The sequence below is a fragment of the Anolis carolinensis genome, unplaced genomic scaffold (genome assembly GCF_035594765.1).
Source record: "Anolis carolinensis isolate JA03-04 unplaced genomic scaffold, rAnoCar3.1.pri scaffold_12, whole genome shotgun sequence".
NCBI lineage: Eukaryota > Metazoa > Chordata > Lepidosauria > Squamata > Dactyloidae > Anolis > Anolis carolinensis.
This window is the reverse complement of record NW_026943823.1, coordinates 18,261,604-18,276,744: the sequence shown is the minus strand read 5'-3', so window position 1 is coordinate 18,276,744 and position 15,141 is coordinate 18,261,604. Positions and strand designations below refer to the sequence as shown.

At 37.3% G+C, this 15,141-nt stretch overlaps 1 protein-coding gene across 1 annotated transcript in view; it reads right to left on the bottom strand.

The window, feature by feature from the left end:
• Positions 1 to 13,259, bottom strand: part of slc9a6 (solute carrier family 9 member A6) — a 47,059-nt gene extending 33,800 nt beyond the window's left edge. The window contains exons 1-3 of the mRNA XM_062963690.1: positions 12,887 to 13,259; positions 5,005 to 5,204; positions 3,922 to 3,999 (exon numbers count right to left, since the gene is read on the bottom strand). Coding sequence (XP_062819760.1) covers positions 3,922 to 3,999; positions 5,005 to 5,204; positions 12,887 to 13,208 — 600 coding nt within the window. The 5' untranslated portion in view covers positions 13,209 to 13,259. The remainder of the gene's footprint in view (positions 1 to 3,921; positions 4,000 to 5,004; positions 5,205 to 12,886) is intronic.
• Between the last annotated feature and the right edge of the window lie 1,882 nt (positions 13,260 to 15,141).

Below are 15,141 nucleotides of genomic sequence, written 5' to 3'. Positions count from 1 at the left end.
TATTTTTAGGGGATGTCTTATTTTTCCACGAAGAAGAATTCACATTTATTGTTGAACAAAAAAATGAACCTTTATTATATACTGTACAGTAGTTGTCATCACAAACCAACATAACCAAACCAGACAAACTATGATTCCTGTCACAAATTTCTTGTTACTACTGTATAAATATAAATAATATAACATTTTAATATATTATTACCATTATTTCCATGTGTTCTGGTGTTTTGTTTGGCGGGCGCTGGGCATGCTTCCAAACAAAAACTTTGCTAGGTCTTACTTTCAGGGGAGGCCTTATATTTAGCAATTTAGCAAAACCTCTGCTAGGTCTTATTTTTTGGGGATGTCTTATTTTCGGGGAAACAGGGTAAAAGGGTAATGAAATTTCAGCCTAGGACAAAACAACAAAACTACACATCCCAGAAACACTAAACTTGGCAGCACAACCCCTCATCCATGCCTCTACGTTCATACAACAAAAAGAAAAGAAAAATAAAGTCCTAATTAGAGAGAGAGGAATAATTGTTTTTATCCAATTGCTGCCAGTTAGAAGGCTAAGCTCTACTCGCTTGGTCTGCTGTCAGTTAGAAGGCTAAGCTCCACCCACTTGGTCTCCTAGCAACCCACTCAGCCCAGGACCACTTCAATCAGGCCTCTTCCACACTGCCTATAAAATAAGATTATCTGATTTCAACTGGATTATATGGCAGTGTAGACTCCAGATGAGCACCAACCCCCAGAGTCAGAAACGACTAGACTTAATGTCAGGGGAAAACCTTAACCCTTTACCTTAACTACCACCAATTCCTCAATACTTTATTTCCCAGACCACCAGACTTCGCCACAGCAACGCGTGGCCGGGCACAGCTAGTAATAATATAATACAGTAATAGTAATGTAGAATAGTAGTGCAATAATAATAATAATAATATAATGCAATAGTAATATAATAATGATATAATGCAGTAATGCAATAATAATATAATGCAGTAATAGTAATGCAATAATAATAAAATGAAGTAATAATAATGCAATAGTACTATAATGAAGTAATAATAATGCAGTAGTAGCAACAGTAGTAATATAATGCAGCAACAATAATGCAATGGTAGTATAATGAAGTAACAATAATGCAATAGTAGTGATATAATACAGTAATAACAATGCAATAATAATAATAACATCATGCAGCAAAAACAACAACAACATAACAACAATAATAGTTAATAATATTAACATTGGTTGCCCTGAAAGGAATGGGGTGTTTTTTCCAGAGCTGATGGTCAAATTGTTATTATTATTATTTTCATTATTATTTTTATTAGTAGAACAAGTAGAAGTATTTTATTGTTATTTGTATTTTTAGCATTATTACCATTTCTATTTGTATTTGGGCCCAGGCTGTGGCGCAGGCGGGAGAGCAAGCCAGTTGCAATTAACTGCAATGAATCACTCTGACCAGGAGGTCACGAGTTCGAGGCCCGCTCGGAGCCTATGTTTGTTTGTCTTTGTTCTATGTTAAAAGGCATTTAATGTTTGCCTATATGTGTAATGTGATCCGCCCTGGAGAAGTTCGGAATATAAATGCTGTAAATAAATATTATTATTTGTATTATTACTATTCATAAAATGTTGTTGTTGTTATTTCTAACTGGATGTTCTGAAACAGATAATCTACCCATTTGTTCGGATTGTGACACAGGAGAAAAGAAGACAATAAAGGCACAACCTAATAGAGGAGCGCCTTCTCGCTGTGGTTGCAGCCACACTATAGAATTAATGCACTTTGATACCGCTTCCATTGCCATGGATCAATGCTTCGCTCTTTTTGCCTTCATAGCTTTGAACCTTTTTATTGCTGAGAACAGTGTCAGCAAGACATTCATTACGCCGGGCCTTGATTCTGCAATTTCAATTCATTTTGCCTGATATAAAAAGACAGTGACTATTTCAAATGCTATTTATTCCATTGCAAAGTCCAACTGGCCACATGACTTTGCATATCGGGTTGTGCCTATATATCTCTGCATCGGATGACCTTTTAGGACAGTGTTTGAATTAAATATTAGCTTATCTTCTTCTCCAAAAATGTTTTCATATTTAACAAGTGTGCCAAGTGTCAAGTGTCAGTTGTTGTTAATCTACAACCTTATGCATTTTGTACAATTAAAAAATCGACTTTTTAAAAATAATCCGGGACCCAAGCTAGTAATTATATAAAAATCATATTATTATTATTATTATTATTATTATTATTATTATTATTATTGTTATTATTATTATTTTATTATGACACAGCAAACAAGATAGATATGCTGGATTTCGTATCACAAAATCACAAGTCGAACACTTCCCAAGTGTCTACGACTGTGTGATGTATTTTCAGATTATTGTTGTTATTATTATTATTATTATTATTATTATTATTATTATTATTATTATGACACAGCAAACAAGATAGATATGCTGGATTTCGTATCACAAAATCACAAGTCGAACACTTCCCAAGTGTCTACGACTGTGTGATGTATTTTCAGATTATTGTTGTTATTATTATTATTATTATTATTATTATTATTATTATGACACAGCAAACAAGATAGATATGCTGGATTTCGTATCACAAAATCTTCAAGTCGAACACTTCCCAAGTGTCTACGACTGTGTGATGTATTTTCAGATTATTGTTATTATTATTATTATTATTATTATTATTATTATTATGACACAGCAAACAAGATAGATATGCTGGATTTTGTATCACTGAATCACAAGTCAAACACTTCCCAAGTGTCTAGGACTATGTGATGTATTTTCAGATGATATTATTATTATTATTATTATTATTATTATTATTATTATTTTATTTTATTATGACACAGCAAACAAGATAGATATGCTGGATTTCGTATCACAAAATCACAAGTCGAACACTTCCCAAGTGTCTAGGACTCTGTGATGTATTTTCAGATGATGCACGCAGATCCCAGTCGGGTGGCCTTTTGCAGTTGGCAGATCGTGATTTTGTCAATGTCTATTGTTTCCAAATGCCGGCTGAGATCTTTTGGCACGGCACCCAGTGTGCCCATCACCACCGGGACCACATGCACTGGTTTCTGCCACAGTCTTTGAAGTTCAATCTTGAGGTCCTGATAACGGCTGAGTTTTTCCTGTTGTTTTTCGTCAATGCGACTGTTACCTGGGATGGCAACATCAATGATCCAAACCTTTTTCTTTTCCACAACTGTGATGTCTGGTGTGTTGTGTTCCAGAACTTTGTCAGTCTGGATTCGGAAGTCCCACAGTATCTTTGCGTGCTCATTTTCCAATATTTTTGCAGGTTTGTGATCCCACCAGTTCTTTACTGCTGGGAGGTGGTACTTGAGGCATAAGTTCCAATGAATCATTTGGGTCACATAGTTGTGCCTCTGTTTGTAGTCTGTCTGTGCAATTTTCTTACAGCAGCTGAGGATATGATCAATGGTTTCGTCGGTTTCCTTGCACAGTCTGCATTTTGGGTCATCAGCTGATTTTTCGATCTTGGCCTGAATTGCCTTTGTCCTGATGTCTTGCTCCTGGGCTGCAAGGACCAGGCCTTCTGTCTCCTTCTTCAGGGTCCCATTCGTGAGCCAGAGCCAGGTCTTCTCCTTATCAGCTTTTCCTTCAGTTTTGTCAAGAAACTTTCCATGCAGTGTTTTGTTGTGCCAGCTGTCAGGATTATTATTATTATTATTATTTGCTGCTTTCTCCCTGTCAAAAGAGACTCAAGGCAACAAATGCTAAAAACAATGCAAAGTGTAATCTAAAACCTAAGACATGGAAAATAGAGTTAAGCATATTAAAAATACATGGTTAAAACCTATTAAAATACAAGTAAAAATCCAACACATTTAAAAAGGATAAAAAAGAGGAAGAGCATACCCTTTTCAAGCTGTATCCTGCATAAAATATAATCGGAGGGAGCAGGATATTGAAGAATACTTCCGGATCGAATGTCACCTAAAGAGTTTCATTAAAGAGGAAAAAATGAAAATATATATATTATTATTGTTATTATTAATACTAAAAAAAAGACTCAAAGAGGCTTACGGTAAAACTAATACAATACAATTTCAAAGCTAGGAATACGTATGAATGTTAAAATAGAATCAATGAAAATGCAGTTATAAAAATATTATAGCACAGTAGTGATATAATGCCATGCATTACAGCATAATAATGCCGGTAATAATAAAGTAATAATAATATAATGCAGTAATAATAATGCAATGATAATAATAATAATAATAATAATAATAATAATAATAATAATAATATAATGCAGTAATAATAATGCAATAATAATATAATGCAGTAATAATAATACAATAATAATAATAATATGCAGTAATAATAATAATAATAATATAATGCAGTAATAATAATGCAATAATAATAATATAATGCAGTAATAATAATGCAATAATAATATAATGCAGTAATAATAATGCAATAATAATAATATAATGCACTAATAATGCAATAATAATACAATGCAGTAATAATAATGCACTAATAATAATAATAATAATAATAATAATGTTAATACTATTAGCATTGGTTTACATGAAAGGTATGGGTTGTTTTTTTCAGAGTTGATGGTCAAATTATTATTATTATTATTATTGGTCTAAAACTATTTAGCTGCTTGTGATTTCCTTTATTTCATCACTTTTTAAATGTATTTATTATGCAATGCTTTTGACACGAAATAAATAAATAAATTATTTTTATTATTATTTGTAGCATTTTTGTATTATTATGATTTGTAGTATTTGTGGTATTATTCTTATTATGTTTTACTGGATGTTCTGGAAGAGAACTGCCAGGGCTCAGTGCTATGGAATGATGGGATCTGTAGTTCTTTGGCAGAGAAGGAGAAATCTCCATAGCATGGAGCCATGGCAGTCCAAGTGGCGCCAAACTGGGTTAATTCCCCAGTGCAGACGGACCCAACGCCCTTACCTTCCGGAGCATCTCGTTGTCCTGGACATTGTTGGGCTCGTGGGAGCTGATCTCCCCCTTCAAGGTGTATTCATAGAACTTGCCGCTGAAGTTGACCAGCAAGGTGGCCGGACTGGTTTGGACTGGGCAGCTCAGGGTCACGTTGTTGATGTCGCTGGGGATGTGGATGCCATAGCGGAGGACCACGCCCACCAGCACTCCTGCGCACAAGCAAACACAGGGAAGGTTGTTGTTGTTGTTGCTCACAATGCATGCATGCAATCAATATAGAAGAATAAAACCCTAGAGCTGGAAAGAACCCCCAAAGGCCATCCAGTCCAACCCCCTTTTGCCATAAACAAAAGGCACCTCTGGCAGATGGCCATACTGCCCCTGCTTAATAATAATAATATTAATAATAATAATAATAATATAGAACCATCATCATAATCATCAGTGAACCACAGAATCCTAGAGCCCTAAAGGCCATCCAGTCCAACTCCTTTTGCCATAAAGGAAAAACACAATCAAAATACCCCTGACAGATGGCCATCCAGCCCCTGCCTAATAATAGTAATAATAATAATAATAATAACAAAAGGCCACCCTACTGGGATCTGCACGCATCATCCGAAAATGCATCACACAGTCCTAGACATTTGGGAAGTGTTCGACTTGTGATTTTGTGATACGAAATCCAGAATGTCTATTTTGTTTGCTGTGTCAAAATAATAATAATAATACTAAAAAGATCTCAGCCGGCATTTGGAAACAATAGGCATTGACAAAATTATGATCTGCCAACTGCAAAAGGCCACCCTGCTGGGATCTGCATGCATCATCCGAAAATACATCACACAGCCCTAGACACTTGGGAAGTGTTCGACTTGTGATTTTGTGATACGAAATCCAGAATGTCTATTTTGTTTGCTGTGTCAAAATAATAATAATAATACTAAAAAGATCTCAGCCGGCATTTGGAAACAATAGGCATTGACAAAATTATGATCTGCCAACTGCAAAAGGCCACCCTTCTGGGATCTGCATGCATCATCCGAAAATACATCACACAGCCCTAGACGCTTAGGAAGTGTTCGACTTGTGGTTTTGTGATACGAAATCCAGCATGTCTATCTTGTTTGCTGTGTCATATAATAATAATAATAATAATAATAGAATTATCATCATCGAACCATAGAATCCTACAGTTGGAAAGGACCCCCAAAGGCCATCCAGTCCAACCGAAGGAAAAGTACAATCAAAGCACCCTCAACAGATGGCCATCCAGTCCCTGATTAATAACAGTAATAACAATAATAATAATAATAATAATAATAATACTAGAATCATCATCATTGAACCATAGAATCCTAGAGTTTGAAGGGACCCCTAAAGGCCATCTAGTCCAACCGAAGGAAAAGCACAATCAAAGCACCCCGGACAGATGGCCATTTAGCCCTGCATGATCATAATCATCATAATCAAACCATAGAATCCTAGAGTTGGAAAAGACCCCTAAACGCCATCCAGTGCAACCCTCTTTTGCCATGAAGGAAAAACACAATCCAACCACGCCCAACAGATGGCCGTCCCCTCGATCATCATCATCACAAATAGCATTCTATGATCTACAGAGATACTCGCAGGAACATCTCAGCAAGCAAGAGTCCAAAAGTGGCAGGCTAAAACCTGGAACCTCTATCAGTGACTGATACTAGATGAGAAGCTCCCTCCTGGGCTCACAGAAGACTGGGTTTTAACTTTGTTCTGTGGTTCTTTTTATACATTATAACTGTATTCTCAATTCATTTCTGACATGATAAATAAATAAAATCTTCACAAAACCAGAGAATATGATAACAATCTCTCCCCAGCCTTTTCTGTATGATTAAGAGATGCTTTTCATTTCTCCGCTTGCTTTTCCCTTTAATTACATTACAACTTTGCAGCCAAAAATAAAAAAACCAAACAGTCATGGGATACTCTGTAGATGAAGACATTTGTCATGGCACCACAGACACAGCATTTGGCGGATTACATTTTTTGGCCAGATGAGCTATTTTTATGAGACAAAAGAAAAGAACGTTGTTGTTGTCGTTGTTGTCATGTGCCTTGAAGTTTCCGGTCAATGGCAACCTCTTGAGACCCGGCCTCAATGGAAATCTCCATTTCAAGCTGCTTTCAACCTCCTTCCAATTGAGCAACCGGCTTTCTCCGATTTCTCAATCCTGTTCTGCTTGCAATGCCTTCTTCAAGAAGAAGTGAGTGCCTACTCAGGAAACTTGAGAGGAAGGAGAGGAATTTCTGTGAATTTCCTATCTACAAATGGCCCAAGAAGCCATGGAGGGGAAATGACACGCAACAACATTTAACAGGTTGAGAATATAATAATAATAATGTTAATAATATGTTCCCAGCCTCATAATGCAAATATAATAATAGTAATAATAATAATAATAATAATGTTCCCAACCTCATAATGCAAATATAATAATAATAATAATAATATGTTCCCAGCCTCATATTGCAAATATAATAATAATAATATATTCCCAGCCTCATAATGCAAATATAATAATAATGATAGTAATAATAATACTATATTTTATTTATTCCTGGCCTCATAATGCAAATATTATTGTTATCATTATTATTATATGTTTTATTTGTTCCCAGCCTCATAATGCAAATATAACAGCAGCAACAACAACAACAATAATAATAATGTTTTATTTCTTCCCAGCCAATAATAATAATAATAATAATAATAATAATAATAATATGTTCCCAGCCTCATAATGCAAATATAATAATAATAATATGTTCCCAGCCTCATATTGCAAATATAATAATAATAATAATAATAATAATAATAATAATAATAATACTATATTTTATTTATTCCTGGCCTCATAATGCAAATATTATTATTATCATTATTATTATATGTTTTATTTGTTCCCAGCCTCATAATGCAAATATAACAGCAGCAACAACAACAATAATAATAATAATAATAATGTTTTATTTCTTCCCAGCCAATAATAATAATAATAATATGTTCCCAGCCTCATAATGCAAATATTATAATAATAATAAGTTCCCAGCCTCATATTGCAAATATAATAATAATAATATATTCCCAGCCTCATAATGCAAATATAATAATAATAGTAATAATAATACTATATTTTATTTATTCCCGGCCTCATAATGCAAATATTGTTATTATAATTATTATTATATGTTTTATTTGTTCCCAGCCTCATAATGCAAATATCACAGCAACAACAACAACAACAACAATAATGTTTTATTTCTTCCCAGCCAATAATAATAATAATAATAATAATAATATGTTCCCAGCCTCATAATGCAAATATAATAATAATAATAGTAATAATAATAATATATTTTATTTCTGTGAATTTCCTATCTACAAATGGCCCAAGAAGCCGTGGAGGGGAAGTGACACGCAACAACATTGAATAGGTTGAGAATCAATGAGATATTCATTGAAAAACTATCACAAAATGTGCTGCAGGATGTCCTTTCCAAAAGAACAAAATTTTGGCAGTTTAATAAATATTCTTCTTGCATCCCATTTGGTAAGAAACTTAAATACCGGATGCTTGTTTTTGTTGACAGGGACAACTGATTCCTTACAATATTTCTCCACTTTCTCCCACTCTTTCTGAACCTTGTTTATCTTGAGTCCCAGCTCCAAGGTATTATTTATATGTGTGCAAATACAGGCATGCCAAAATCGCCCCCAACCCCCAAATCCAAAATGCTTCTGTTCCCAAGCATTTCACGTTTATCTCCTAGACATGTTGTTATTATGTTGGCGGAACTATCCCAAAATCGGAAACCATTCTGATCCGAAACACTTTATGCTAAGGCTTGAGTTTCATCTCTGTGATATCCCATTATAGAGATGCAAATACTGTATATACTCGAATATAAGCCTAGTTTTTCAGCCCTTTTTTAAAGACTGAAAAAGCCCCCCTCGGCTTATACTCGGGTGAGGGTCCTGGTTGGCTTATATTTGGGTCAGCTTATACTCGAGAATATATGGTACATTTATTATTTTTCTCTATTATTGTTGCTACTATTACATTTATTTTACTCTATTTTTTATTATTAATACATTTATTTTTTCACTCTGATCTTATTATTATTACCTTTATTATTTTACCCTATTTATTATTACATGTATTTTTCCTGTATTTATTATTATTATTATTATTATTATTATTATTATTACATGTATTATTTTACTCTATTATTATTAAAAGGATACATAAGCACATTTACATTGAAGAAGATGAGAATAAGTCCCTGTTGGGGAGATGGTGGCAGGGTATAAATAAAGTTTTTTTTTATTATTATTATTATTATTATTAATGATTTGATCAGAGTTGGACAGTCTTATCTTAAATTTGAGCTTGATGTAAATATTCAAAAACATTTAACCTACGGATGACTCAATTCATGTAATTTTATTGGTATCTATTTTTATTTCTGAAATTTACCACCCTCGGCTTATACTGGAGTCAATGTTTTCCCCGGTTTTTTGTGGTAAAATTAAGTGCCTCAGCTTATATTCGGGTTGGCTTATACTCGAGTATTTACGGTATTCAAAAATCCAAAACCCTTTTGGTCCCACCTCCAGGACCTTTCATGATGTGGATGAAAATATTCCAAAACCCCGAATCCTTGTGGTCCCAAACACTTTGGGTTTTTTTTTAGGCCTGGATCCCATCTCCAAGACGTTATATATGCAGATGCAAATACAAATATTCCAAACTCGAAAGCCCTTTCATGCTTAGGCTTCAGTCCCATCTCCAAGATGATGAGGATGGAAATATGCCCAAATCTGAAACCCTTCTGGACCCTGGAATTTCATGTGTACCTTGAGTCCCACTACCATGACATTTAATCAAAATCCTTTTGGTGCCAAACATTTTGTGTTTAGGCTTGGGTCGCATCTCCAAGATATTATGTATGTATGTATGTGTGTGTGTATATATATATATACACACACACACACACACACACACACACACACACACACACACACACACACATACACACACACATATATATATATGTATACATACATACATTTATATATATATATATATACACACACACACACGCACACACACACACAAATACAAATATGCCCAAATCAGAAACCTTTGAGGTCTCAAAGATTTTGCTTTTAGAATTGAGTCACATCTCCAAGATATTTTGCACTGAGATGCACAAAAATATCCAAAATAAAAAACACATCCAGCTCCAAGAATGTCATGTTTATTTTGAGTCCCAGTTCCAAAGCATCTCATGATGTAAATGCATATATTCCCAAATCGGAAACCCTTATGGTCCCAAACCCTTTCTGGTTAAAATTGGATCCCATCTCCAAGCTATAATGCACTGAGATGCAAAAAGAAATATTCCAAAACACATTTGGCTCCAATAATTTCATATTTACATTGAGTCCCACTTCCAAAGCATCTCATGACGTGGGTGCAAATATTACCAAATGGGAAACCTTTGTAATCCCAAACACTATGTGATTAGACTTGGGTCCCATCTACCAAGATATTATGTATGTATGTGTGTGTGTGTGTATATATATATATATATATATATATATATATATATATATATATATATGTATATATATGTATATATGTATATATGTATATATGTATATATGTATGTATGTACAAATAGAAATATCCCCAAATCTGAAGGCTTTTCTGCTCCCAAAAAAATTATGTTGAGGTTTGAGTCCCATCTCCAAGATATTATGCACCAAGATACAAATGGAAATATTCCAAAATCCCTTCTAAACAAATATCCAAAATACAGGACACATTTGGCTCCAATATTTCATGTTTACCTTGAGCCCCAATTTCAAGGCATCTCATGATGTGGATGCAAACATTCCCAAAACGGGAACCTTTATGGTCCCAAACCCTTTGTGGTTAGAATTGGGTCCCATCTCCAAGATATTATGCACTGAGATGCGGATAGAAATATTCCAAAGTCCCCCCAAAACCCCAAAATACAAAACGCATCCAGCTCCAAGAATGTCATGTTTACCTTGAGTCCCAATTCCAAGACATTTAATGATATGGAAGCAAATATTACCAAATGAAAATCCTATGTGGTCCCAAACGCTTGTGCCCCATCTCCAAGATATTGTGTATGTATATACATACAAATATAAATATTCCCAAATCTGGAACCTTTTTTGCTCCCAAACATTTTATGTTGAGGCTTGGGTCCCAGCTCCAAGTTCTGATGCACCAAGATGTAAATAGAAATATTCCAAAATCCCTTCCAAACAAATATCCAAAATACATAACACATACAGCTCCAAGAATGTCATGTTTACCTTGAGCCCCACTTCGAAAGCATCTCATGATGTGAACGGACAACCGGACATGTTCCCAAATGGGAAAGCTTTGTGGTCCCCAAGGCTTTATGTTGAGGCTTGGGTCCCAACTTCAAGATATGATGCACAGAGGTGCAAACAGAAATACTCCAAAAATATCCAACATACATAACACATAACAGCTCCAAGAATTCCATGTTTACCTTGAGACCTACTTCCAATGCATCTTGTAATATTACCAAATGTTGAGGCTTGGGTCCCATCTCCAAGATATGATGCACCAAGATGTAAATAGAAATATTCCAAAATCCCTTCCAAACAAATATCCAAAATACATAACACATATAGTTCCAAGAATGTTATGTTTACCTTGAGACCCACTTCCAAAGCATCTCATGATGTGAATTGATATGTTCCCAAATGGGAAACCTTTGTGGTCCCCAAACACTTTATGTTGAGGCTTGGGTCCCATCTCCAAGACGTGATGCACCGAAATGGAAATAGAAATATTTCAAAATCCCCTCCAATCAAATATCCAAAATACATAACTCCAAGAATTCCATGTTTACCTTGAGACCCACTTCCAACGCATCTCATGATGTCGGTGGACATATTACCAAATGTTGAGGCTTGGGTCCCATCTCCAAGATACGATGCACCGAGATGCAAATAGGAATATTTCAAAATCCCTTCCAAACAAATATCCAAAATACATAACTCCAAGAATTCCATGTTTACCTTGAGACCCACTTCCAAAGCATCTCATGATGTGAATTGATATGTTCCCAAATGGGAAACCTTTGTGGTCCCCAAACTTTATGTTGAGGCTTGGGTCCCATCTCCAAGATATGATGCACCAAGATGCAAATAGAAATATTCCAAAATCCCTTCCAAACAAATATCCAAAATACATAACTCCAAGAATTCCATGTTTACCTTGAGACCCTCTTCGAACGCATCTCATGATGTAGGTGGACATATATATTACCAAATGTTGAGGCTTGGGTCCCATCTCCAAGATGTGATGCACCAAGATGCAAACAGAAATACTCCAAAATATCCAACATACCTAACACATAACAGCTTCAAGAATTCCATGTTTACCTTGAGACCCGCTTCCAATGCATCTCATGATGTAGGTGGACATATTACCAAATGTTGAGGCTTGGGTTCTATCTCCAAGATATGATGCACCGAGATGCAAATAGGAATATTTCAAAATCCCTTCCAAACAAATATCCAAAATACATAACTCCAAGAATTCCATGTTTACCTTGAGACCCACTTCCAACGCATCTCGTGATGTAGGTGGACATATATATTACTAAATGTTGAGGCTTGGGTTCTATCTCCAAGATGTGAAAGACTCCCAAGCCCTTGTTGGTGCCTACTGTCTAGACTTTTTGGAGAATGATAGGGGGGGACCTTCTGGGTTTGGGGAGGGGTCTCCAATATACACCCCCCCCCCATACACACCCCCTTTGGACCCACCGTAGATCATGGCGAGGCCCGTCTCGTGGAGGAAGCGGGCCCGGCGGTGCTTGAAGAGCCAGATGGTGAGGATGGTGAGGGTGAGGAGGAGGATGAAGATGAGCAGGTTGGCGCTGTCCTGCCGGTGGCTGGCCTCGGCCGCCTTCTCCGACACGATCTCCTCCTCCAGGGCCACCGCGCCTCCCGACGCCGACCCCCAGCAAGCCTCCGGCAGCAGCAGCAAGGACAGCAGCGGGAGCAGCCACGCCGCCAAGCATGGACCCCTTTGGGGGGCGCTGGGGCTCCGGCCCCGCTGCAAGGCCATGGCGACGACGACGGCCATGGCTGCTGCGGCTCCTCCTCTTCTTGGCTCCTCCTCCTCCTGTTGAGGCCGGAGCGCAAAGAGGCGGAGCGCGCCAAGCCAGGCGCACAAGGCTGAGAATCAGCGCAGCGCGCATGCAATCCCAGGGCCTTGGAGTTGAAGGGAACCCCAAAGGCCATCCAGTCCAACCCCCTTCTGTCTCCATGCAGGGAAAGCGCCCTCCAAGCCATCCCGGCAGATGGCGTTAGATTAGACGGAGAGAAATCATAGTGCTAGTGAATGTGGGTTGCCCCAGAAGCATTCTCTCCTGACGTTTCGCCCACATCTATAGCAGGCACCCTCAGAGGTTAGTGAGGTCTGTTGGAAACTAGGCAAGTGGGGTTTATATTATTAATGAACTTTGGATTGCTGTGAGTTTTCTGAGCTATCTGGTCACGCCCCAGAAGCATTCTCTCCTGACGTTTCGCCCATATCTATAGCAGGCACCCTCCAGAGGTTGTGAGGTCTGTTGGAAACTAGGCAAGTGGGGTTTATATGAATGAACTTTGGGTTGCTGTGAGTTTTCCGGTCTGTCTGGCAACGCCGCAGAAGCATTCTCTCCTGACGTTTCGCCCACATCTATAGCAGGCACCCTCAGAGGTTGTGAGGTCTGTTGGAAACTAGGCAAGTGGGGTTTATATGAATGAACTTTGGGTTGCTGTGAGTTTTCTGAGCTATCTAGCCACGCCCCAGAAGCATTCTCTCCTGATGTTTCGCCCACATCTATGGCAGGCACCCTCCAGAGGTTGTGAGGTCTGTTGGAAACTAGGCAAGTGGGGTTTATATGAATGAACTTTGGGTTGCTGTGAGTTTTCTGAGCTATCTGGCCACACCCCAGAAGCATTCTCTCCTGACGTTTCTCCCACATCTATAGCAGGCACCCTCAGAGGTTAGTGAGGTCTGTTGGAAACTAGGCAAGTGGGGTTTATATTATTAATGAACTTTGGATTGCTGTGAGTTTTCTGAGCTATCTGGTCACGCCCCAGAAGCATTCTCTCCTGACGTTTCGCCCATATCTATAGCAGGCACCCTCCAGAGGTTGTGAGGTCTGTTGGAAACTAGGCAAGTGGGGTTTATATGAATGAACTTTGGGTTACTGTGAGTTTTCTCAGCTATCTGGCCACGCCCCAGAAGCATTCTCTCCTGACGTTTCTCCCACATCTATAGCAGGCACCATCAGAGGTTGTGAGGTCTGTTGGAAACTAGGCAAGTGGGGTTTATATGAATGGACTTTGGGTTGCTGTGAGTTTGCTGAGCTATCTAGCCATGCCCCGGAAGCATTCTCTCCTGACGTTTCGCCCACATCTATGGCAGGCACCCTCAGAGATTGTGAGATCTGTTGGAAACTTGGCAAGTGGGGTTTATATGAATGAACTTTGGGTTGCTGTGAGTTTTCCGGCCTGTCTGGCCACGCCCCATAAGCATTCTCTCCTGACGTTTCGCCCACATCTATAGCAGGCACCCTCAGAGGTTGTGAGGTCTGTTGGAAACTAGGCAAGTGGGGTTTATATGAATGAACTTTGGGTTGCTGTGAGTTTTCTCAGCTATCCGGCCATGCCCCAGAAGCATTCTCCCCTGACGTTTCGCCCATATCTATAGCAGGCACCCTCCAGAGGTTGTGAGGTCTGTTGGAAACTAGGCAAGTGTAAAATAATACATGTAATAATAATAATAATAAATAAAGGAAAATCATACAAGCAATAATAAATACAGGAAAATAATAAATGCAATAATAATAAGATCAGAATGAAATAATAGATGTATTATTAATAATAATAAAAATAGAGTAAAATAAATGTAATAGTAGCAACAATAATAGAGAAAAATAATAAATGTCATAATACCAATAATAATAGAGAAAAATAATAAATGTACTATATTTTCTCGAGTATAAGCTGACCCAAATATAAGCCAA